Source organism: Dipodomys merriami, unplaced genomic scaffold (genome assembly GCF_024711535.1).
Source record: "Dipodomys merriami isolate MVZ:Mamm:240054 unplaced genomic scaffold, mDipMer1.0.p SCAF_1175, whole genome shotgun sequence".
NCBI classification, from domain to species: domain Eukaryota; kingdom Metazoa; phylum Chordata; class Mammalia; order Rodentia; family Heteromyidae; genus Dipodomys; species Dipodomys merriami.
Genome location: NW_027202466.1, coordinates 140,563 through 162,057, shown reverse-complemented (window position 1 = coordinate 162,057; position 21,495 = coordinate 140,563). Strand labels below are relative to the sequence as shown.

At 61.4% G+C, this 21,495-nt stretch overlaps 2 protein-coding genes across 7 annotated transcripts in view; both read right to left on the bottom strand.

Annotated features, from left to right (window-relative positions):
- Positions 1–15,453, bottom strand: part of LOC138822917 (regulator of G-protein signaling 12-like) — a 74,861-nt gene extending 59,408 nt beyond the window's left edge. For 4 of the 6 annotated variants that reach the window (XM_070015887.1, XM_070015888.1, XM_070015889.1 and 1 more), the window contains exons 1-2: positions 15,369–15,453; positions 2,749–4,724 (exon numbers count right to left, since the gene is read on the bottom strand). In XM_070015887.1, the coding sequence (XP_069871988.1) occupies positions 2,749–4,626 (1,878 nt within the window). In that variant the 5' untranslated portion in view covers positions 4,627–4,724; positions 15,369–15,453. Of the gene's footprint in view, positions 1–2,748; positions 4,725–15,368 lie in introns of those variants that run through there. The other 2 variants (XM_070015893.1, XM_070015892.1) reach the window with 2 other exon arrangements.
- LOC138822914 (putative proline-rich protein 21) lies at positions 8,098–10,993 on the bottom strand. The gene is made up of 3 exons (XM_070015883.1): positions 10,000–10,993; positions 9,003–9,209; positions 8,098–8,174 (listed from the first exon to the last, which is right to left on the bottom strand). The coding sequence occupies exons 1-3, from the start codon at positions 10,991–10,993 to the stop codon at positions 8,098–8,100; spliced, it is 1,278 nt and encodes a 425-aa protein (XP_069871984.1).
- Positions 15,454–21,495: the final 6,042 nt, after the last annotated feature.

The following is a 21,495-nucleotide window of genomic DNA, read 5'->3' as shown; positions in this document are numbered from 1 at the left end:
TGGACAGCAGAGACCCACTTCTCCAACACAGCAGCAGGAAAACATACCTCAACCAACCATGACCCAGTCCTGAGTCCTCTATAAGAAATCACCAACTAAAAACATAACACAGGAAATTGAACTCTCCACCAAAACTTGACCCCAAATACACAAATATCAGCAAAAATAAAATCACTAAATTTGTAGATAAACAAGGTGATGTGACTCCCTTTAAAAGCCAACAACTCCACAATAAAGGACTCAAGGGATAATGGAGAGGAAAAACACTCAGAGAACTCAATGGAACACTGGCGAGAATGGCTAGTGAATGCTTAGACACCTGGACACATTAAAACAGGATTCAAACAAACGAGAGAATACAAACATTAATGCGCTGCACAAAATAAAGAAGGCAACGCCAGACATGAAAAATGCCCATGAAGACATAGACATTTGATTTAAAAAATCAAGCTGAGCTGGGCGTTGGTGGCTCACACCTGTCATCCTAGCTACTCAGGAGGCTGAGATCTGAGGATCACAGTTTTAAGCCAGGTGGGGCAAGGAAAGTCCGTGAGACTCTTATCTCCCATAACCAGCAGAAAACCAGAAGTGGCGCTGTGGCTCAAGTGGTAGAGTGCTTGCCTTGAGCTGAAGAGCTGAGGGACAGCGCTCAGGCCCAGAGTTCAAGCCCGACGACAACAGAGGAGGAGGAGGAGGAGGAGGAGGAGGAGGAGGAGGAGGAGGAGGAGGAGGAGGAGGAGGAGGAGGAGGAGGAGGAGGAGAAGAAGGAAAATGAGAAGGAGAAAAGGAAATAGCTAATAGATACTTATCCTGAGCGATAAAGGAAGTGAGAATCAAACCACACCAGGATCCCATCTCACCCAGCCAGAATGACAGCACCCACACATGCTGTTGGTGGGAGTGGGAACTAGCGCAACCACTACGGAAATCAGCATGGAGATTCCTCAATAACTGATCGCAGAGTGATTCTCTGGCTCCATCATGGCACTATTGGGTACAGACCTGAGGGAGAGTGAATCAAAACCAGAAAGACACCCACATACCCATGTTTACCAAAGCACTACTCACAACAGCCAAGCAACAGAATCAGCCAAGATGTCCAGCAACAGACGCTCAAACAATGAAGATCTTTATAAACCACAGACTATCACACAGCTCTAAGGAAAACTGAAATCATATCACAGCTGAAAATGGATGGAACTGGAGGATTTTATATTGAGTGAAATAAGATTAAAAAAAAAAAGCTTTAAGGGGCAGGGAAGGTGGCTCAGTGGTAGAGTGCTTGCCTCACATGCATGAGACCCTGGGTTCAATTCCTCAGCACCACTTAAGCAGAAAAAGCCAGAAGTGCTGCTGTGGCTCAAGTGGTAGAGCGCTAGCCTTGAGCTGAAGAGCTGAGGGACAGCGCCCAGGCCCAGAGTTCAGGCCCCACAACCAACAACAACAACAACAAAAAAGCAGCTGTTAATGTGGTTCATAGCTAGAAGCTAGATCTAAAAGAAGTATACGCTCATGGACATACATATACATACCTGGATACACTTGTATTTATGGATAAACATAAAACATGATCTAACTAAGGCACTACTTAGAGCATAAAGGGAAAGCGGAAATGGGAAAAGAAAGAAGATGAATAAATTTTAAATACAGGGCTGGGAAGGTGGCTCAGTGGTAGAGCGCTTGCCTTGCATGCATGAGGCCCTGGGTTCGATTCCTCAGCACCACATAAGAAAAAAGCCGGAAGTAGCACTGTGGCTCAAGTGGTAGAGCGCTAGCCTTGAGCTGAAGAGCTGAGGGACAGCGCCCAGGCCCAGAGTTCAGGCCCCACAACCGGACCCCCCCAAAAAAAATTTAAATACATTAACTATATCTGAACACAGCATATATAACCTCGAGGAAGCTGTTGGTCAGCAGTAAGAGAGACCGGCTCTGCTGGGGCGTGGGGGGGGGGGGGCGTGTAGAGGAGGGGGCGGGCCAGGGTGAGTGACTGACACACAGAACCACAACAATGAATCTGCCGAAAGTGTTGTTACGAAGTGGGTGGGGGGGAAGAAGGGGGGAGTGGTAGAGGGGGCTCTTGACTGGAACACATTGTACCCACGAGTAAAATGTCACAATGAAATCTAATGGTTATTAACTAATGTATGCGAATCATTTCAAAAGAACTGCAGTGTGCACACTCAGAAAATCACTTTGTCCACAATGTTCTGCGGGCACAGAGCTAAGCTCCGCCCCTCGCAAGGGCGCACACCCTCCTTCCAACCACAAGGACGGCAGCCCGCCCTGCCCTCTGCTACGTGGGGGCGGGGGGGGGGCGAGGGGAGCGGGGTCTCCCGATTCCCTCACGTTTCCATCGCTCATGCTCCGAACTCGGCAGAACTAGGTTCTCTGGTGCTGCCTGAGCCACAACGCAAAGCACTGAGTTCGCTCAACCAACACCCGGGCCAGCCCCGGAGCCCGGAGCCCGCAGCACGGGCTTACTGAGGCCCACCCCATGTGAGCCAGCTCTTGGCTTCCTGATCCTACCTCGGTCCCTGGGGGCCGGAGGGAGGCTCTGGGGTCGGGTCTGTTGTACGGCCTCGGGAGGTGGGGAGGGGAGGGAGGTCAGGAGGTCCTGTTAGGCTGTGGAGAGCCACCGTCCCGCGCGCTCCAGGCAGGCCCGGCCGGCCAGCAGAGGCCTGGGGCAGCTGCTGCAGCCCGGCCCGGCCCGGCCTGCTGTCTCACACCCTCGGCCTCAGGGGGACTCACCTTTTTGTCCTCCTTGGTCTTCCGAATATTTCGGTGAGGCCCGAAAATGTGCTGCATCCCAAAGGCCTTCCGGGACCAGTCCCTCTTCTGGGCCCGGGGCGCGGCCTGCGGGAGGCTGCCCTCCACCCGGTAGCGGTCGGCGGGGATCTTGCTCATGGGCGGGGGCAGTGTGCCGCAGTTCACGCTGGACCAGCCGTCCGTGGAATCCGTGTAGGACTCCTGGTCGCTGGCGTGGCCGCACTGCCACTCCTGGAGTACGTGGACGGGGAGCCACCTCTGGCTGGAAGCGCCCCTCCTGGAAGGGGGCACGGAGCTCCGCAGGGCGGCGGGGGGCACCTCCCCGTGGGAGGTCGGTCCCGAGTGCCTGGCCAAGTCACGGAACCTGTCGGCCTGGGCACCGGTCTCAAACGGGGAGCCCCCCTCGGGGTCATGGCAGAAGGTCCCGTTCCAGGGCGCGCCCCAAGGCTGGGAGCTCCTCCCGCCCGCCCCCTCCCACGGGGGGCCGCCGCCCTGGCTGTGCCTGTTGGAGGCCCCCCCCAGGTCCACCACAAGCACCCGGTTGCTCTTCTCCTCCTGGTTGAAGTTGCCGATGCCGCTGTCGCTGTTGCTGCTGGTGCTGTGGTTCTGGTGGGCGTCGGCGTCCCCGTCCAGGAAGGCCCGGGCCCGCACACCCTCCATCAGCTCGCCCATGTCTCGGTAGAGGACAGAGATGAACTGCAGCACGGGCAGCGAGGACGAGGGGAACTCCAGACAGCCGCCGGTGTCGGGGTCGGCCGTGCAGGCAAATCCAAACCTGCGGGCGACGCCCTGGTGGACCCGGTGGTGGAAGAGGTCGGGGTCCACCATGAACACGTGGCAGGACGTGCGCAGGGCACCCTCGGCCTCCTGCGCCGGGCCCCTGTCCTCGTTGGTCTGCATGGTCACCAGCCCGAAGAACCGCCTGTCGTCCGGGCACACGGCGCTGAAGGCCAGCTTCTCTGCGGGGTACTCGGCCACCACGCCGGCCCGGTCCGTGCACAGCTGCACCCGGTCGTGCATGACCCTCAGGGTCACCAGCGAGTGGATCTTCTGCTCCGCCCGCAGCCGCCGCATGCACCCGCGCATGGCCTGCAGGCTGTCGGTCTCCAAGTTGGAGCTCGTGGAAGGAAGCTCAATGGAGCCCAGATAGCCCACCACCATGGCCACATTCAAGATGCTCGCGTCCAGTCCACAGGCGTCGTGACCGTGGCCTTCCAGCCCCCCGGCGGACGCGGAGTCGTCGCCCGTGGTCTGGGCCATTTCGTCCTTTGGCGGCAGGCCGGGGCGCGGGGCGCTCGGGCTGTCCTGGCCGGGGGCCGGCCCCACCGCGGCAGACTCCGACAGTGACCTCTGCTTCAGCCTGGACGGCTCGGAGCTGCTGGCACAGAGGCCGGGGCTTTCAAACATCATGTTGAAAATCCCCCCGGACTGCACTTCCTCCACAACCCTCTCTGCCCGGTTGATGCCCAGGGCCCTGGAGTCGAGCTTGGGCCTCAGCCAGCCCTTCCCGTGGTAGAGCCCGGTCTCGTCGTCGCTGGAGCAGGACTCGGCGTGGCGGCCATGGCCCGCGCCCTCCCCAATCACCATGCGCAGCACCCCGGAGCACTTCCCGATCAGCTTCACCACGTCTTCGTGGGAGGCCTTCTTCACGTTGATGTCATTGATGGCCAATATCTGGTCTCCCGCGCGGAGGCCCACAAAGTCTGCGGGGCTGCCCCTCAGGACGCAGCTGAGGGCACAGGGTGCCTGGCCCGAGAGGCTGAACCCGTAGCCGGCCCTGCTGCGGGCCACCTCCACGGCCCGCACGCGCGGGGGCGCGGGGCCCGCCAGCCGCCGCCCCGGCTCCCCCGCCCGGAACATCCTGGGCAGCCGCCAGGGCAGAGCGCATGTCGCCTTATCCCAGGGGACCCATGCTGCCAGGAATGCCGTGCTGCTCTGCGCTTCCTTGAGACGAGGCCCTAGGGAAGAAAACAGGGGCTGGTTATTAACGACCCCAGTCCAGCCGTCTGCCGCCACAGAGTGGCGATCGGGCCAGGACGCCGCCATCCGCGCGGGGGGGGGGAGGGGAGCCCTCCCGCGCAGCAGACAGCTCCTCAGGCTCGGGGGCCCACTCAGGACTGCGCAGGGGGAGGCTGGCAGAGCAGCCCCTCTGCCTCTTCCATTGCGATAGCGAGAGGCCCCGCACACAGTCCCCGCTCCCCTCCAGGCCACACGTGTCTGGTGAGCCCCGTGGCACAGAGTGCAAAGGAACGGCAGGGCTTCTCCGCCTGACCGTCCCATCCAACCGCGGCCAGCAGGGCCCCCCGCCACGTTCCCCCGCCCCACGGCACGAAGTGCTACGTGAGGAAGACACATTCGCTGAAATGACTCAGTCAACAAAACCACCGTGGTTGCCCGACAGAAGACATAAAACAGCACCAAATGTAGACTCGGTTTGCTCCAGGGGCGTGGCAGCGGGCAGCCCCTCCAGCACGGGGCACAGAGGCCGGAGCAAGCCCAAGCCCGCTACAGTGGGGGCCGCAGAACCAGCAGGGAGCCGCCCTGGCCACAGGCTGCGCCCCCCGAGCCCGGGCAGAGGCCGCGTCCAGAGCTGCCATGCCAAATCCAGACTCCAGAGCATTTCCCAGGAAGCCTCCGAAGCAGAGCAGCGTCGCTCCAACCACACCGTCCCGTGGCCAGCCGAGGCTGGGGGCCCGATAGCAGGTGTCCTCCCCGGCCAGGCGCCCCACCCAGCCCGAGGCCAGGGCTCCCCCCTCCCCGGCGCACACGTGCACACGCGCGCACACACACGCCACACCACCGAGAGGGCTGCCTCAGATGTTCAAAACAATGAGGTCTGGGCTTGGGCTGTGAAAAGCGTGATTTTTAAGAGCAAATGTCCTTAAAATAATTGTTGTTCAAAGATATTCTCGTGTCTCAGGATAGAGTTTCCCGTGACGGCCTCGTGGGACTCAGGGCGGCCCCGGCCCGCGCTGGCCGCGCTCGTCTCCATACACGCGCGTGTGGTAAAGTATCACGATGCTCAAGTTATTACGTTACTATTGTGCTATTGATAAAGTATTGTGCTAAGTGGTGCTAAAGTCATCATCTCAGTATTAGGATTCATCTTATTATACGTTACTATTGTGCTATTGATAAAGTATTGTGCTAAGTGGTGCTAAAGTCATCATCTCAGTATTAGGATTCATCTTATTATTCATTAGTAAGGTGCAACTCAGGGTAGAGATCCTGTTGAGCAGGACAGAGGCCCCGAGTCCAATCACCAGCACTGCAAAAAAAACAAAATACATATATGTATATGTTATATAACACACATACACATGTATCGCAACACATACATGTATTATAGATACATATACACGTATAGATGTGTTATTTTTTGGCAGTACTGGGCCTTGAACTCGGGGCCTCATGGTTGCCAGGTAGTCCCTCTCCCACTCTAGCTACATCCCCAGCCCTTGTTTGCTTTCCTTATCCTTCAAATAGGGTCTTGAGCTTTGGCCGGGGGCCAGCCTCTGACACAGCCTCCTTAACCACGTCTGCTGTATGGCTGTTCACACTGCAGCTGGCTGGACGCCGCGTGAGGACCTTGTGCTGGGTCCTCCCGGTGTGGACGGCCGAACTGTGCCTCCAGAGCACCGCATCCCGGCCCAGAGCCCAGGCCGCCCCTCACAGGCCCTCACAGGGCACCAGGAGATGGGGAGAGGACCCCGGTTAGGCCTGGGCCTGCGGAGGAAGGCAGGGGGCCAGCCTGCGGAGCCTACCCCAGCAGGCGGGAACCCGCGGGAGCTCCCGCACAGCTCCGGGCCCTGCCCCGCACGCCCCGCACCCCCGGGAACCGCACCCTGGCTGGCCGTCGTGGCCGTCCGGCCAGTGTGACGGACCACACCAGCCATCCACTTCTCCTGCCACGGGCCTCCTCGCCCAGCCTGGCTGCCGGCACCACGAGGTAGCAGTCCGCCCGCCCCACACCCACACTGGACCCCCCGGGGAAGCCAACCACAGGCAGCTCCCGCCCCACGCAAGAGCACAGCCCGGGCCCAGAGCATCCTGCCCGGCCTGTGATGCTCCTGTATCTGTACACTGCAGCCCCACACACCCGCCCCCTTCCCTTCCTGCTCTGGCTGCTGGCCTGCCCACCCGTCCATCCCCAGGCTCCTCCTCCGTTCAGCCCCAGTGGGGCCCAGCTCCTGCCTGGCTCCCGGGGGACCTTCCCCACCCCAAGGCCGCTCTCCCCTCTCTTTCCTCCCAGGCAGAGGAGGCTCTGAGAGGGCGCTGAGGCCTTGCCCAGGACATGCAGAAGACGCCACCGGACAGTCACCCAGCCAGGACAAACCACGCCCCAGGGAATCTTCCAAGTCCAAAACGCAGGAGTGCGCTGCACGGGCCCGCAGCACAGAGCAGGGGCCGGGAGGACCGGGGAGGCCCTGGCTGGCCATCCACCAGGAAAGTGCTGCTCAGCGGCAGAGGCCGCACAAACGCTCCTCACGGGGGATGTGTGGCGGCTGTCCAGCGTGAGCTATAGGTCACACGCGCGTGCACACACACACGCACAGACACTCCAGCATGGAGGGGGCTGGCGGCTCAGCCCTCACCGCTGGTGGGCTACTCTCACACACACACACACACACGCACACGCACACATGTATTGCTCTTTATGGTCAATGATCTTGGCCATCAGTATTTTATCTTTCTATATAATAGAACCACCAAAGTCTACAGTTTAAAGGATTTTTTTTTCATTCTGTTCTTAAGATGTTTGTGATTAAGGGCTTTATATTTCTTACAAATAATATAAGCAATACAGTACAATTAGAATTTGTTTTAACATTTCTTTTGAGGTATGTAGAATGGTTAATTTAGGAGTGATTTTTTTCATAAACTCAATTTCATTTCTGCATAGTAAGTAGAGTGACTGCCTTATGTACCTCCACTCCAGCATGGAGGAGGCTGGCGGCCCGGCCCTCACCGCTGGTGGACTGCTCACGCGCGCACACACACACACACACACACACACACACACACACTCCAGCATGGAGGAGGCTGGCGGCCCGGCCCTCAACGCTGCTCGGACTTTTTTAAAAGGTGAGGGGAGTCAGAAGAAACCCCAGCTAAGCAGGAGGGACCTTGTTTGTAGTCACCCACGCAGGGACGGGCAGGCCTCGCGTGGAGCCAGGCTCAGAGCAGCACAGACCTCCAGCTTCCCACCTCTCAGCAGCAAGCACCCCGCCCAGGTGACACAGCTCACAGCCAAGGCCAGCCTTGCCCAAGGCCGGCTGACTGACCCGAACGCAGCAGCCCTCTCACCACTGGACACACAAACCTTCACACTCACAGGCGGGAGAAGGAAACCCCCACGGAATAGTCCAGGGCAAAGGCCTCCTTAGAAGACACAAGAACCCCCAGACCTGAGAACACAGGTGCCCGGCACCGGCAAGCCTGGCTACCGACATCAAACACACACACTGGCTGCAGCCCCAAATCCAGGGACCGTCCATCCTTCCCCAATGCCTCCCACTGGTGTCCAGAGCCCCACTGTCCCCATGACCGAGCCTGCGGCCGCGGCTAAAACCCCAGCACCAGACAACACGGAGCACGGCACACAGTCCCGGTGGGACGGCCCGGCGGCGACGGCGCCTGTCACACGTGCACGTGCGTCCGCCCTGCTCAGATTACCTCGGTAACCACCCACAGGGCTCTGCCAGGGAACAGGGTGCTTGCTGATGCCAATTAGGTTCATTCATGCAGAAAGGCACCTGGTCCTGTGGGCAGAGGCTGGGGGAGGGCCACAGCCATTTGGAGAGACCTGGGCCCTGTTCCCACGGCCCTCACCAGGCCAGCCATTAGAGACACTAGACAGATGTCCTCTGGACAGCCCCCAGCACAGCCCTCCTATTAACATGACCTCACCCATCCATCCTGGGGCACTCAGTCAATAGATTCAAGATCAACCAGATGCCAATGGCTTCTGCCTGTCATCCTAGCTACACAGGAGGCTGAGATCTGAGGATCACAGTTCAAAGCCAGCCCAGCAGAAAGTCCATGAGACTCTGATCTCCAATTAACCAGCAGAAAACCAGAAGTGGCGCTATGGCTCAAGTGGTAGAGCGCTAGACCTGAGCAAAAGAGCTCAGGGACGGCGCCCAGGCCCAGAGTTCAAGGCCCACAGCTGACAAAAAAAAAAAAAAAAAAGATACAAAGTCCAAGACCCCAATAACTGCCCCCGCTCGATGTGCCTGTGTGCATCTTCTCCCGCCTCTGGAGGCCCGGGGCCTGGGTGATAAAGGAAGCGTGCTTCCTGAAGGGCTCTCTGAGGCAGGGTCTCCCGAGCCGCAGCAGCACCCAGAACAGGGACGTGTCCCCGAGCACCAGCACAGCAGCGTTGTCTCTGTGCTCAGTGCTCCTCCAGACAACACGGCCCACTGGGGGCCCTGAGGGTCCACCTGGGATAACCAGAGGCACCAAAGGACGAGAGGGGCCAACCTCCGATCCCAGCAACAGGAGGCTGGAGCCAGGGCCGGAACGCGGGGCCTGCGCTCCTGCAGTCCATACCCCCCCCCGCTGTATGCAGCTCCTCTCCACGCAGGAGCCCGCAAAGCAGGGAGGCACAGCGAGGAGCCCTCCGGAGCCCAAGAACAGGACAGCAGGACAGGGGGGCTCCGGCCCTGGGACGCTCGCCCGCCCGCCCCTCCACCCTCCTGCAACCGCGTCGCCATCGCTGTCATCAGCCTCTCCCAAGACCCACTGCCTGAGGCCCTTGTCCCCACGCCCCGGCCACCTCTGCTACGTCCACGCAAGCCCAGAGTACACGCCACGTCCAGCCAAAGCGGTAGTAACACAGGTGCCAGCAAGCGCAGTGCCTGTGAAGGGCCGCGGCCCGCCTCCCAGACTCCCCGACGAGGCTTTCAGTGCTCCGGGGCTGCTCGCCGCTCCTCACCCAGGAGCACGCAGGGCGCAGGTCACAGCAAGGGGTCCAGCTGGTGCCGTGACACCAAGGAGAGCTGCAGGAGAGCCATCGAGTTCAGAAAACCACGCTGGGCGTGCGACACCACAGCTGGAGGCGGACCGGGGCAAGTGGGCACTGGGCTTCCAGGAGTCAGACACTGGTGGGGGTGGGAGGAGGGCCACAGCTCCCAGGACTTGAGACCTGACGAGAGATTTCCACACAGCAGTCTGGGTGTGGGGAACTCCCACTCTCTCTGATGGAAACTCCATGGAGCCCTGTCCAGTTACCGGTGTCCAAGCGCAGGTGCCCAAGCACAGGTGTCCAAGCACGGGTGTCCAGGCGTGGGTGTCCAGGCGTGGGTGTCCAGGCGCGGGTGTCCAGGCGCGGGTGTCCAGGCGCAGGTGTCCAGGCGCGGGTGTCCAGGCGCGGGTGTCCAGGCGCGGGTGTCCAGGCGCGGGTGTCCAAGCACGGGTGTCCAGGCGCGGGTGTCCAGGCGCGGGTGTCCAAGCACGGGTGTCCAGGCGCGGGTGTCCAGGCGCGGGTGTCCAGGCGCGGGTGTCCAGGTGCAGGTGTCCAAGCACAGGTGTCCAGGCACAGGTGTCCAGTTACGGGTGTCCAGGCGTGGATGTCCAGGTGCAGGTGTCCAAGCACAGGTGTCCAGGCGCAGATGTCCAAGCACGGGTGTCCAGGCGCAGGTGTCCAGGCGTGGGTGTCCAGGCGTGGGTGTCCAGGCACAGGTATCCAGGCGCAGATGTCCAAGCACGGGTGTCCAGGCGCAGGTGTCCAAGCACAGGTGTCCAGGCGTGGGTGTCCAGGTGCAGGTGTCCAAGCACGGGTGTCCAGGTGCGGGTGTCCAGGCGCAGGTGTCCAGGCGCGGGTGTCCAGGTGCAGGTGTCCAAGCACAGGTGTCCAGGCGCGGGTGTCCAGGCACAGGTGTCCAGGGGCGGGTGTCCAGGGGCGGGTGTCCAGGCGCAGATGTCCAAGCACGGGTGTCCAGGCGCAGGTGTTCAGGCGTGGATGTCCAGGGGCAGGTGTCCAGGCGCAGATGTCCAGGCGTGGATGTCCAGGGGCGGGTGTCCAGGTGTGGGTGTCCAGGCGCAGGTGTCCAGGCGCAGATGTCCAGGCACGGGTGTCCAGGCGCGAGTGTCCAAGCACGGGTGTCCAGGCGTGGGTGTCCAGGCACGGGTGTCCAGGCGCGGGTGTCCAGGCGCGGGTGTCCAGGCACGGGTGTCCAGGCACGGGTGTCCAGGCGTGGGTGTCCAGGCGCAGATGTCCAAGCATGGGTGTCCAGGCGTGGGTGTCCAGGGGCGGGTGTCCAGGGGCAGGTGTCCTGGCGCGGGTGTCTCACTCCGCCTTAAGAGCAGAAACAGGGACCAGCCAGAGCTGGAGAAGCCTGGAGACCACAGTGGAGGACTGACTGGAGGTTCAGCTCAGAAAGCGCCATGGACCTGGGAGCCAGCACACCCGGGACTTGACGGCGGCCTCTGTGTGGTGAGGGGCGGGACCGCAGCACGGCCGCCTCGGGAGGCCGCGGCCTGTCCAGGAGCAGCCTTGGGGCTCCCCAACAGCCTGCCCAGGTCCCCACGCAAGGCCTCCCGAGGGAAGCCAAGCCTACCAGACTCAAGGCCGCCCCGGATGCACTGCAGCGTCTACACCGGTACAGAAATACAACTAAAATCAAAGTGAAATCCTAGAAACGAAGGGCTCGATTACTCAAATGGAACACTCAATTGAAAGCATTGGTAACAGAACAGAAGAAGTTGTAAATAAGTTTCAGGGATAAGGATAAAACCAAGATCTTGGATCAGTCAGAGATGCTGGAAAACTTAGGCGATGCCAAAGACCTGGAGCAGAATAATTGCAAACCTAGAACTGCGGCCTGGCCAGAGGGAAGAGAGAGGAAACTAGGGAGTGCCAGCATTAGTGAGGGGGCAGGAGGGCCGGGCAGGCACGGCGGCCCCTCCCCCTTGGAAGGAAAGGATGACACTAAAGCCACCGCGGCGGGCACGTGACACCGGAAGCTCTGGGACCACCCTCTGGGGTGCGTGGGCGGGGGAGGGGGCAGGGGAGGGGGCAGGGGAGGGGGCAGGGGAGGGGGCGGGGGGGGCCACAGGTGCCACCACCTGAGTTCCATCCGGTGGCTGAGTCTTCTACCTGGGACGGCAATGGAGACCACAGCTGGGGACACGGGAGGTGCACACGCGTGTGGGACTGTGTGCACAAGGAGAGCGCTGGGGAGGTCCCAAGATTACAGGCGGGGACACGGCCGTGGGGACAGGGACGACATGTTCAAGCCAAGGAGGAGGGCCTCTGACACAAGCCTCCTGACTGGCAGGCTCCAGGGGGGATCTGGGAACTTCCTAACCAGGGCCCTGGGTACCACTGCGTGCACACCACCGCGTACACACCGCCACAAGCTCGCCACCATATGCACACCACCGTGAGTACAGCACCGTGGGCATACCACCGTGAGTACAGCACCTTGGGCACACCACCGCATGCACAGCACCAAGCGCAAGCCACTGCAGGCACACCACTACGGGCACAGCGCCACGTGCACAGCACCGTGAGCACACCACCATGAGCATGAGCACACCGCCATGAGCATGAGCACACCGCCGTGGGCACACCACCGTGGATACACCACCGTGGACACACCACCGTGAGCACACCACCGTGGGCACACCACCGTGGACACACCACCGTGGATACACCGCCGTGGGCACACCACCGTGGATACACCGCCATGGACACACTGCCATGGACACACCACCGTGGATACACCGCCGTGAACACACCGCCGTGGGCACACCGCCGTGGACACACCGCCGTGGGCACACCGCCGTGGGCACACCCATGGACACACCACTGCATGCACAGCACCAAGTGCAAGCCGCTGCAGGCACACCGCCGCAGCACACTATGGGCACAGCGCCCGTGCATACACCGCACAGCACACTGCCTGCACACGTGTGTAGTGTGCATCCAGGTTTTTGCTTTGTGCTTCATCACTGGAATTGCTGAGACAGGCCTCCCTATAAAGCCAGGGCTGGTCTGAGCATAGCCCCTGCTCAGCCGCTAGCACTGGGGTGGCCGTTGGCCATGACTGAAGAGCCCTGGAGATGGAAACGCCACCCAGACAGCTCTGGACCCGACCCCGCCCTCAACTGGACCCACAGCCGCACACCCTTCCCAGGGCGGGCCCGTGGACACCCACATCCTCCTAAGGAGGGAGCATGAGGCCACGGGGACCCCAGGGTGGGGACCTGGGTCTGAGGCTGGGCAGTTCCTCTGTGACAAGGCCTTGAGAACATGTAAGTCCCGAGGTGGGGGGGAGAGGAAGATCTTCCTGGTTGGTCCTAACCCTGGCATTACAGGCGGGGGCAGAGGGAGAGCCCAAGACCAAGGAGGGCCAGCCCTGGGAAGGGCTGCCCACAGCCATGCCGGGACATGAGACCCCTGCAGACTTCTGGCCTCCCGATGAAGAGGAGGTCAGCGCAGTCCTTTTCAGCCTCTGAACCTGCGGTCTGCGTATCGCTCCAAGGGAGCTAACAGGTGCTAACCACAAAGTTTCCAGAAATTCCACCAAGTTGGAGTAGGGGAGCCTCCCGGTTGCCGTGTGCTTGTAACATTTCCCACCCCCCACTCCCCACCCCAGCCCCCACCTCTTCCCAGGGCCCCGCCCACCCCGCCTGCCTGCCCCGCCTGCCCGCCCCGCTTGGCCTGCCCACTCCCCCCAGCCAAGCCCCGGCCCCACACTGCCCACGGCAGTCCGGCGTCCCCGGCCCTCAGCTCCAGCCCTCCCCTGGCCCCTCCAGCGCAGCCTCGACTCTCCTCTCCTAAAGTAGGAACGGCTTGAACGTGCAGCTTCCAGAGACAGAACTGGTTCTGGGTCTGCTGCCTGTGATGCCTGCAGCAACCCAGGCCCGCGCCGGCGGGTGTGTGTGCACATCTGCCCCAGGGCCTTCGCCCAAGCAGAAGGGTACGGGGTCCCCATCCCTGGGACTCTGAATGCTCCTCTGCTGTCCTTGGCTAGTGAGTCCATCCCTGTTTCTACAGGGTCCTGAAGCCCAGTGCTGGGCCTGGCCGCCCTGAGCCACCGTCCGCTCCCCCAGACGATGAGGAAAATGATGCACACTTCACTGATTCTTCAGAGATGTTGCAGAGACGATTCTGTCGCCTTTCAAAACCTTTAAGCACAGGCTTCCCATCTGGGAAGTTCTCCCAGCCCCGCCCCACGCCCTGCAAAGGTGGGGCAGGCTCACTCCGGGGGCCAGGCCCTCCTCCCTTGGAGAGGGGGGGACTTGCGGGCTTCAGGCCCTCCTGGCTTCCCACAGCCTTGGGCATCTTGGGAGGGGCCGCAGGAGGAGGGCAGGTCACACAATCTGCACAGGAGGCAGCAGAGGAAGGGGCAGGGGAGGGGTCACTGCCCGTGAGTGGCCAGGAGGAGACCAGGCCCAGCAGGTGTGGGGCCTCCATCTGACCCTCCAACCCCACCCTCTGCCTACACCTACCTACACCCCGTCTGAGTCCAAACCCCACTGTCTACAACTCAGTCTGAGCACTTCTGTCTGCGTCCCACGGTCCGCACTTCTGTCTGTACTTCTGTCTGCGCCCCACGGTCCGCACTTCTGTCTGTACTTCTGTCTGCGCCCCACGGTCCGCACTTCTGTCTGTACTTCTGTCTGCGTCCCATGGTCCGCACTTCTGTCTGTACTTCTGTCTGCGTCTCATACTCCGCACTTCTGTCTGTACTTCTGTCTGTACTTCTGTCTGCACCCACAGTCCGCACTTCTGTCTGTACTTCTGTCTGCACTTCTGTCTGTACTTCTATCTGCACTCACGGTCTGTACTTCTGTCTGCACTTCTGTCTGCACCCACGGTCTGTACTTCTGTCTGTACTTCAGTCTGCACTTCTGTCTGTACTTCTGTCTGTACTTCAGTCTGCACTTCTGTCTGTACTTCTGTCTGTACTTCAGTCTGCACTTCTGTCTGCACTTGTCTGTACTTCTGTCTGTACTTCTGTCTGCACTTCTGTCTATAAAAATTGTCTGCACTTCTGTCTGTACTTCTGTCTGCACTTCTGTCTGCACTTCTGTCTATAATTCTTTCTGTACTTCTGTCTGCACTTCTGTCTTCATCCCACGGTCTACACTTCTGTCTGTACTTCAGTCCGCACTTCTGTCTGTACTTCTGTCTGCATCCCACGGTCCGCTCTTCTGTCTGTACTTCTGTCTGCGCCCCACGGTCCGCACTTCCGTCTGCGCCCAGGGTCTGCGCCCCGGCTGCCCGGCCCCGGCCCCGCTCGGGCCCCGCGGTTCTTCCCGGGTCCTGGGAGCCGCCGCCGCCCAAACAAAGCGGCCGCCCGGGCCGCGGGGCGGAGACCGGGACGGGAGGCCGCGGCCCGCCTGGGGTGGGCGCGGGCGCGGCGCCGCCCGAGCTGGGCGCGAGCTGGGCGCGACCCGGGCGCCCCGCCGCCCGCCGCCGGCCCCGCCCCGCCCGCCGCCCGGCCAGGGCCCGCGAGCGCCCGGCTCCGGCGCGAACAAAGGAGGGGCGGGCGGCGCCGCGGAGCGCGGGCGGCCGGGCGGGGCGGCCGGCGGCGGGCGCCGCGCGGGGGAACACGAAGAGGAAGGCGGCGCCGGCCCCGCTCACCTACCGGGCCGCGCCGCTCGCTCCGTGGGGCCCGCCGACCGCGCCAACCGTCACCGCCGCCGCCGCCGTCGTCGCCGCCGCCACCGGGGGGCTCCTGGGGGCGGGGCTCCCGCGGGGCGGGGCTTCAGCGGGGCGGGGCTCCCGCGGGGCGGGCCCGGTTCGGGGGCGGGGCTCCCGCGGGGCGGGGCTCCCGAGGGGCGGGGCTCCCGAGGGGCGGGGCGCGGACTCCGAGGGCGGGGCTCGCGGTGGGCGTGGCACGCGTCTCGGGAGGCGTGGTTTGTCGGGGCGGGGCCTCGGGGCGTGGTCGGGCGGCGGGGCTCCCGCGGGGGGGGCTCGGGTGGGCGGGGTCAGGGCGGGCCGGCGGGGTGGGAAGGATCGCCGGGACTGGATAACGGACCACTGCGGATCCGGACGGAGGGACGCGGGACTTCCCAGGGGCCGGGTCTCCAGCCCCAGCGCCAAAGCCGAGCATGGTCCTTGGAAGAGCATAGGATGGAGAGCAAGGCGGCTTCTTTCCCAGCCAGGAGGCCAGGAAGCCTCGTCCTCCCCGGAGTGGCGGGGCCGGGCAGGGCGCACCTGCCCAAGGGTGGTGCGCGCGAGTGTGAGCACCTGCGAAGAGGGGTGCACACATGGAGAGAAGTGTGAAGGTTCACAACTGTGGGTGTGCACCTCTGGGCACGGTGTGCGCAGCTGCAGAGGGCTGTGCACGGCTGGAGAGGGTGCGCACAGCTGCAGAGGGGTGTGCACCTCTGGGCACGGTGTGCGCAGCTGGAGAGGGGTGCACCTCTGGGCATGGTGTGCGCAGCTGGAGAGGGGTGTGCACCTCTGGGCACGGTGTGCGCAGCTGGAGAGGGGTGCACCTCTGGGCACGGTGTGCGCAGCTGGAGAGGGGTGCACCTCTGGGCATGGTGTGCACAGCTGGGGGTGTGCACCTCTGGGCATGGTGTGCACAGCTGGGGTGTGCACAGCTGGGGGGTGCGTAGCTGGGGTGTGCGTAGCTGGGAGTGTGCACAGCTGGGGGGTGTTCTGCCTGGGAGTCTGCTAGGCTGGGAGCTTCCCACGATCTTTGTGCCCCTCGGACTGCACACGGTGACACCGCGTTCATGCCTAGCCAACACGTGAAATCAATTAAATGACACATGAAGCTGGTTTTAATGAGAACACATGAAGTGAACTAGACAGGACACGCTGTTACTCAATAGGGTTTGTGCCCGGGCGCCAGTGGCTCACGCCTGTAATCCTGGCTCCTCAGGAGGCTGAGATCTGAGGATCACGGTTCAAAGCCAACCCCAGCAGGAAAGTCTGTGAGACTCTTATAAACCACCAGGGAATCAGAAGTGGTGCTGTGGCTCAAGTGGTAGAGCGCTAGCCTTGATCTGAAGAGCTGAGGAACAGCACCCAGGCCCAGAGTTCAAGACCCATGACCGACCAAAAATAAATAAATCGGGTTTGTATTAATCATCAAATAGAATACACACCACTTAAACAGACCACAACGCCACCAAATGGATGGATGCTGTCAGTTCCTTTACTTTTTCAGGGCCCCAGGAAGAAGGGGGGGGAGCTCCTGCAGGCCAGGGGTAGCACACTGACAGGCTGGACTCTGAAATGCCTCTTTGTGTCAAAGACCAACATGCAGCTGTGACACAATGTCTCCAAAGTCCCAACTCAGAGAAAATGTGCTTCAGCATTTCCTATTGTGCAGTCTTTTTTTTTTTTTATTGGTCAGTCCTGGGGTTTGAACTCAGGGCCTGGGCACTGTCCCTGAGCCTCTTTGTGCACAAGGCAAGAGCTCTACCACTTTAAACTACAGCACCACTTCCAGTTTTCTGGGGATAACAGGAGATAAGAGTCCCACAGACTCCTGCCCGGGCTGGCTTCAAACCACAATCCTTAGATCTCAGCCTCCTGAGTAGCTGGGATTACAGGCGTGAGCCAGCAGAGCTCAGGGCTGATGATGGGCGCTGGCCCATGGAGGAAGGGGCTGTGTCCCATCCTGGAGGCCTCCCAGAGAGGAGCGGAGCCAAGGGCAGGCGGCTGCCGGGGCACTCTCCCCAGGTGACTTGCCCTCCCTCTGTCTCTCCTCAGAAGGAGACTGGGTGCTTCCCTCTTTGTGGCTATTAACCCCTACCTAACTCCGTGTGCACCCACAATGGTTATGGAAACGGAAGCTGGGAGGTGGCTGCTGAGCCTTTGCTGGGCATCCAGTGCCCGGGGGGGTCCGGAGCCCTGGAGGATGGGCTGTGAGAGCGGCCCAGCCCATGCTCCCAGCCCTCAGCCTCTCCCTCACCCGCCTTCCATCAAGGCCTTCGCCAGCTTCCATCCTCAACTTCCAGCCTCTAGAGATGTGATCCAAAGAAACTTCTTGTCTTTGTCAATTACCAGTCTCTGGTGCTCTGTGACACAAGTCACAGAAAGTGGACCGGCTGGCACGCCTCCTGGACCCAGGGGACAGACACCATGTGGCACCACCGCCAGTGTAGGGAGAGGCTGCTTGGGAAGAGCTTCGGCTGGCGGAGCAGGAGCCGCTGCTTGGCGCTGCCCTGGCCGCATGGGGCCGGGCTGGGCTGGGGAGGCCCGGCGGGGGGCACCGCCATCTGAACACACAGTGAAGCACACCTAAAGGGGGTTGAGGTGGGCGCTGCCTTGCCAGCAGGAACTGGAGAAAGAGCAAGGCAGTGGGAGCACCTCCGTGGGGAGCACCTCCCTGGGGAGCCGCTCTGTGGGGAGCACCTCCCTGGGGAGCCGCTCCGTGGGGAGCACCTCCGTGGGGAGCACCTCCATGGGGAGCACCTCCGTGGGGAGCACCTCCATGGGGAGCACCTCCGTGGGGAGCACCTCCATGGGGAGCATCTCCGTGGGGAGCACCTCCCTGAGGAGCACCTCCGTGGGGAGCACCTCCCTGGGGAGCCGCTCTGTGGGGAGCACCTCCATGCGGAGCACCTCCCTGGGGAGCACCTCCCTGGGGAGCACCTCCCTGGGGAGCACCTCCGTGGGGAGCCGCTCTGTGGGGAGCCGCTCCGTGGGGAGCACCTCCGTGGGGAGCACCTCCGTGGGGAGCACCTCCATAGGGAGCACCTCCGTGGGGAGCACCTCCCTGGGGAGCCGCTCCATGGGGAGCACCTCCGTGGGGAGCACCTCCGTGGGGAGCACCTCCGTGGGGAGCACCTCCGTGGGGAGCACCTTCGTGGGGAGCACCTCCGTGGGGAGCCGCTCTGTGGGGAGCCGCTCCGTGGGGAGCACCTCCGTGGGGAGCCGCTCCGTGGGGAGCACCTCCCTGGGGAGCACCTCCGCGGGGAGCACCTCCGTGGGGAGCATCTCCGTGGGGAGCACCTTCGTGGGGAGCACCTCCGTGGGGAGCCGCTCTGTGGGGAGCCGCTCCGTGGGGAGCACCTCTGTGGGGAGCACCTCCGTGGGGAGCACCTCCGTGGGGAGCACCCAACTCTCTGGGTTCTCCAAGCCCACTCACCAGTTTCTGTGCTCCCTCCCAAACAGGCCTCTGCTGAAACAGGCACAGGAGCCGAGGAACAGGAACAACAGTGACCAGGAGACACGGCCACCCGCCCTGGCCTCCCTCACCCAAGCAGAGCCAGCGCAGTCCCGCGCGGGCTCCCAGACGCCACCTTTCCCGGTGGCAGAGGTGCTTCATCAGCCCCGTGGACCATCAGGTGGACCAGGCGGAGATCTGTAGGTGGGGGGGGCTGGAGGGGGGGAGGGCACCGACCCTCGTGAGGTCAGTGCGGCCAGTCTCTGCTCCAAGCTCCTAATGGACGCACTGTCCTCATTCCCCTGTCCCTCACTCAACAGCCAGACCAGGGCTCAGCACACACGCATGACACCGACGAGCCACCGACAGTGCCAGCTCGGGCTGGGGCACAAAGCACGGCTTTGCCCTCCTGCCTGGACGGGACCCGCTTCTCAGGCTGGGGCGTGCACAGATGGAACCCATCCCAGGCCTGGAGGAAGGGACCTGGCTGCCAGGTCCCTCCATGGTGCTGGGCGGGGGGCAGGGGTCACTGAATAATTCAGAGAGAATGCAGGGCTGCCTCTCCTGAGCGATGCGGCTGGAAGTGTCTTTTCATCTCTTTGTGTCCAGATGTCCCCCACAAGCCCGGGGGTCCCTCTCCTCTCCGCCCCGTGCCCCTGACCCAGGTCAGCGGTGCCAGGCAGACTCGTTCTCACGGCCCTGGCCTCCCAGGCCTGAGCATTCGGAGCAGGTCCCTCTCACCCCAGCCCCTCCCAGGATACCCTCGACCTCGCAACCCCAGAGTGACAGAGTGGTGGCTAGATGGCGAGTGCTGCCATCCTCAGGAGAGGAAGGAGTTCCTGCAGACGGCTCTGGGGCTGGAGGAAAGGGGTCCCAGGAACAGTGGTTTGTGGCTGGCCTGTCTCTATCTCTTTGCTTCCTGGCCGCCACGAGACCCACAGCTCTGAGCACAGCAGTGCCAGCCAAACGCCTGGCAATGGCAGCCAGGCACCGTAGCAATCCCACCGCAGACCCCCAGATGCCCCTTCCTGTACTCATGTCGGCAAACCAGCAGCCGTGTGGTTAGAGCCCAGATTCCCGCCTAACTTGTACTCTGTTTTCAGTGTGGAGAAACTTCCCTGCTTGGGTGGAGGCCTTCATACCGCCAATCAAATCTTTCCAGCAAGTATTTACAGTTGGAAAGAGCCACAGATTGAATTTATCACATTCCAACGTTGTTCTGGGACTATCACAGAAAATATTACCACGGAAATCAACACGGCTGGCAGCAAGCTTTTCACTATCATTAAGGCAGCGTTGAGAATAATACTGCATCTTCAGGTCCTTCTTTGAAATTTTTGTGCTGAGATTGTTGTTAAAATAAATAATCTTTTTCCATTATTCAAGTCTTGAGTTAATTTAAAATGGCAGAAAGTCATCTCTCGAATTAGGTGAGGTCATTTGATGTAAATCTCTTTCATAATCAACTGTGTTTCTTTTCCTTGGATTTTTACTAAAATGATATTTTTGTGGCATATCTCACATGAAGTTTTTTTTTTCCAGTAAAGAAAAGCCATTTTCTCTCCAATTCGGAAGATATTTTTAAGTTTGTAAAACGTGCAATAGGTTTTTTCTTTTTTGGGGAGCTTTGGCTAACGTGCTGATGGCCAAGTGGCAGGGTTGAAGCCTAGTTACTTTCCTTTCCCGTCTCTCGGCGCATCGGCGCACCTTTGTCTGAGAATGTTCTGTGGTGCCACCGCTCAGAGGATGTTTCGTGATGCAATGTCGGTCACGCCCGATCGCTGAGCAGCGCCCTGCCCTCGCTCCGCGGGGTTCTGAGGGTGACCGCAGGTTGGCCAATGCCTGGCTCCCTTCTCCCGGGGCCTGGCACCCACCGCCTGGCACCCGGAGTCCAGACTCCTCCAAACAGATTCAAACTGCGCACGGCACCGGGCTACAAATGAGGCTTCTGAGCTCGGCGGGTTCTGGCTTCTCCAACTTTTCTTTCATGGGCTGTTGAGGCCATCATCGTTCGGCGTCTTGCAAACAAGAGCTCTGAAAGTGTAACTGAATCTTCTTCAGCAAGCGGCTCTCAGCCTCCGAGGGCGCCGCAGCCTCAGGAGCCGGGGCACAGGCCGCCGTCCTCACAGCGGGCAGACGCTGTTGGTGTCACAGGCCTTAGGCCTCCACCCTGGGCACAGGCCGCCGTCCTCACAGCAGGCAGACGCTGTTGGTGTCACAGGCCTTAGGCCTCCACCCTGGGCACAGGCCGCAAGGCCTGCGGTTCAGTGGCAGGCAGTGCCACCACTGGCTGGCCTGCTGCTGAGCGGCTGCTGACCTGCCGGCTGACCAGGCACCCTCTGAGCTCTCACCTCAGGAACTGGGTGGACAAGAAGGGGTGCGTGCAGGGAGCTCTGTTTAGAAGAGAAATGGCAGCTGAGGCTCTCTCCCCCCACCCCCGTCAAGGTGGCTAGGGGTTTGTACACTCTCGGCTGTGCTCTGGTGGTTTGCCCCAATTACAATTAGGCGTTTGGATTCGCGGCCCCTGCGACTTGGTCCTGATCAGGACCTTCTTCAGCCCTCGCTCTCGGGTCATGGGAAGGCCACCAGAACCTGCAGGCTCACAGGGGAGGCAGCGCGGGAGGCCTGTTTCCTACTGGAACCT

What these genes read in the sequence shown, in the direction of transcription:
- LOC138822914 (XM_070015883.1), bottom strand. Translation starts at nt 10,993, where the DNA reads ATGCTTGGACATCTGCGCCTGGACACCCACGCCTGGACACCCGTGCCT. An exon ending in GCACCTGCGCTTGGACACCG is followed by an intron (nt 9,210 to 9,999) that starts GTAACTGGACAG and finishes TGGTTATCCCAG; the next exon opens with GTGGACCCTCAGGGCCCCCA. An exon ending in GCGGGAGAAGATGCACACAG is followed by an intron (nt 8,175 to 9,002) that starts GCACATCGAGCG and finishes CTGTGTTCTCAG; the next exon opens with GTCTGGGGGTTCTTGTGTCT.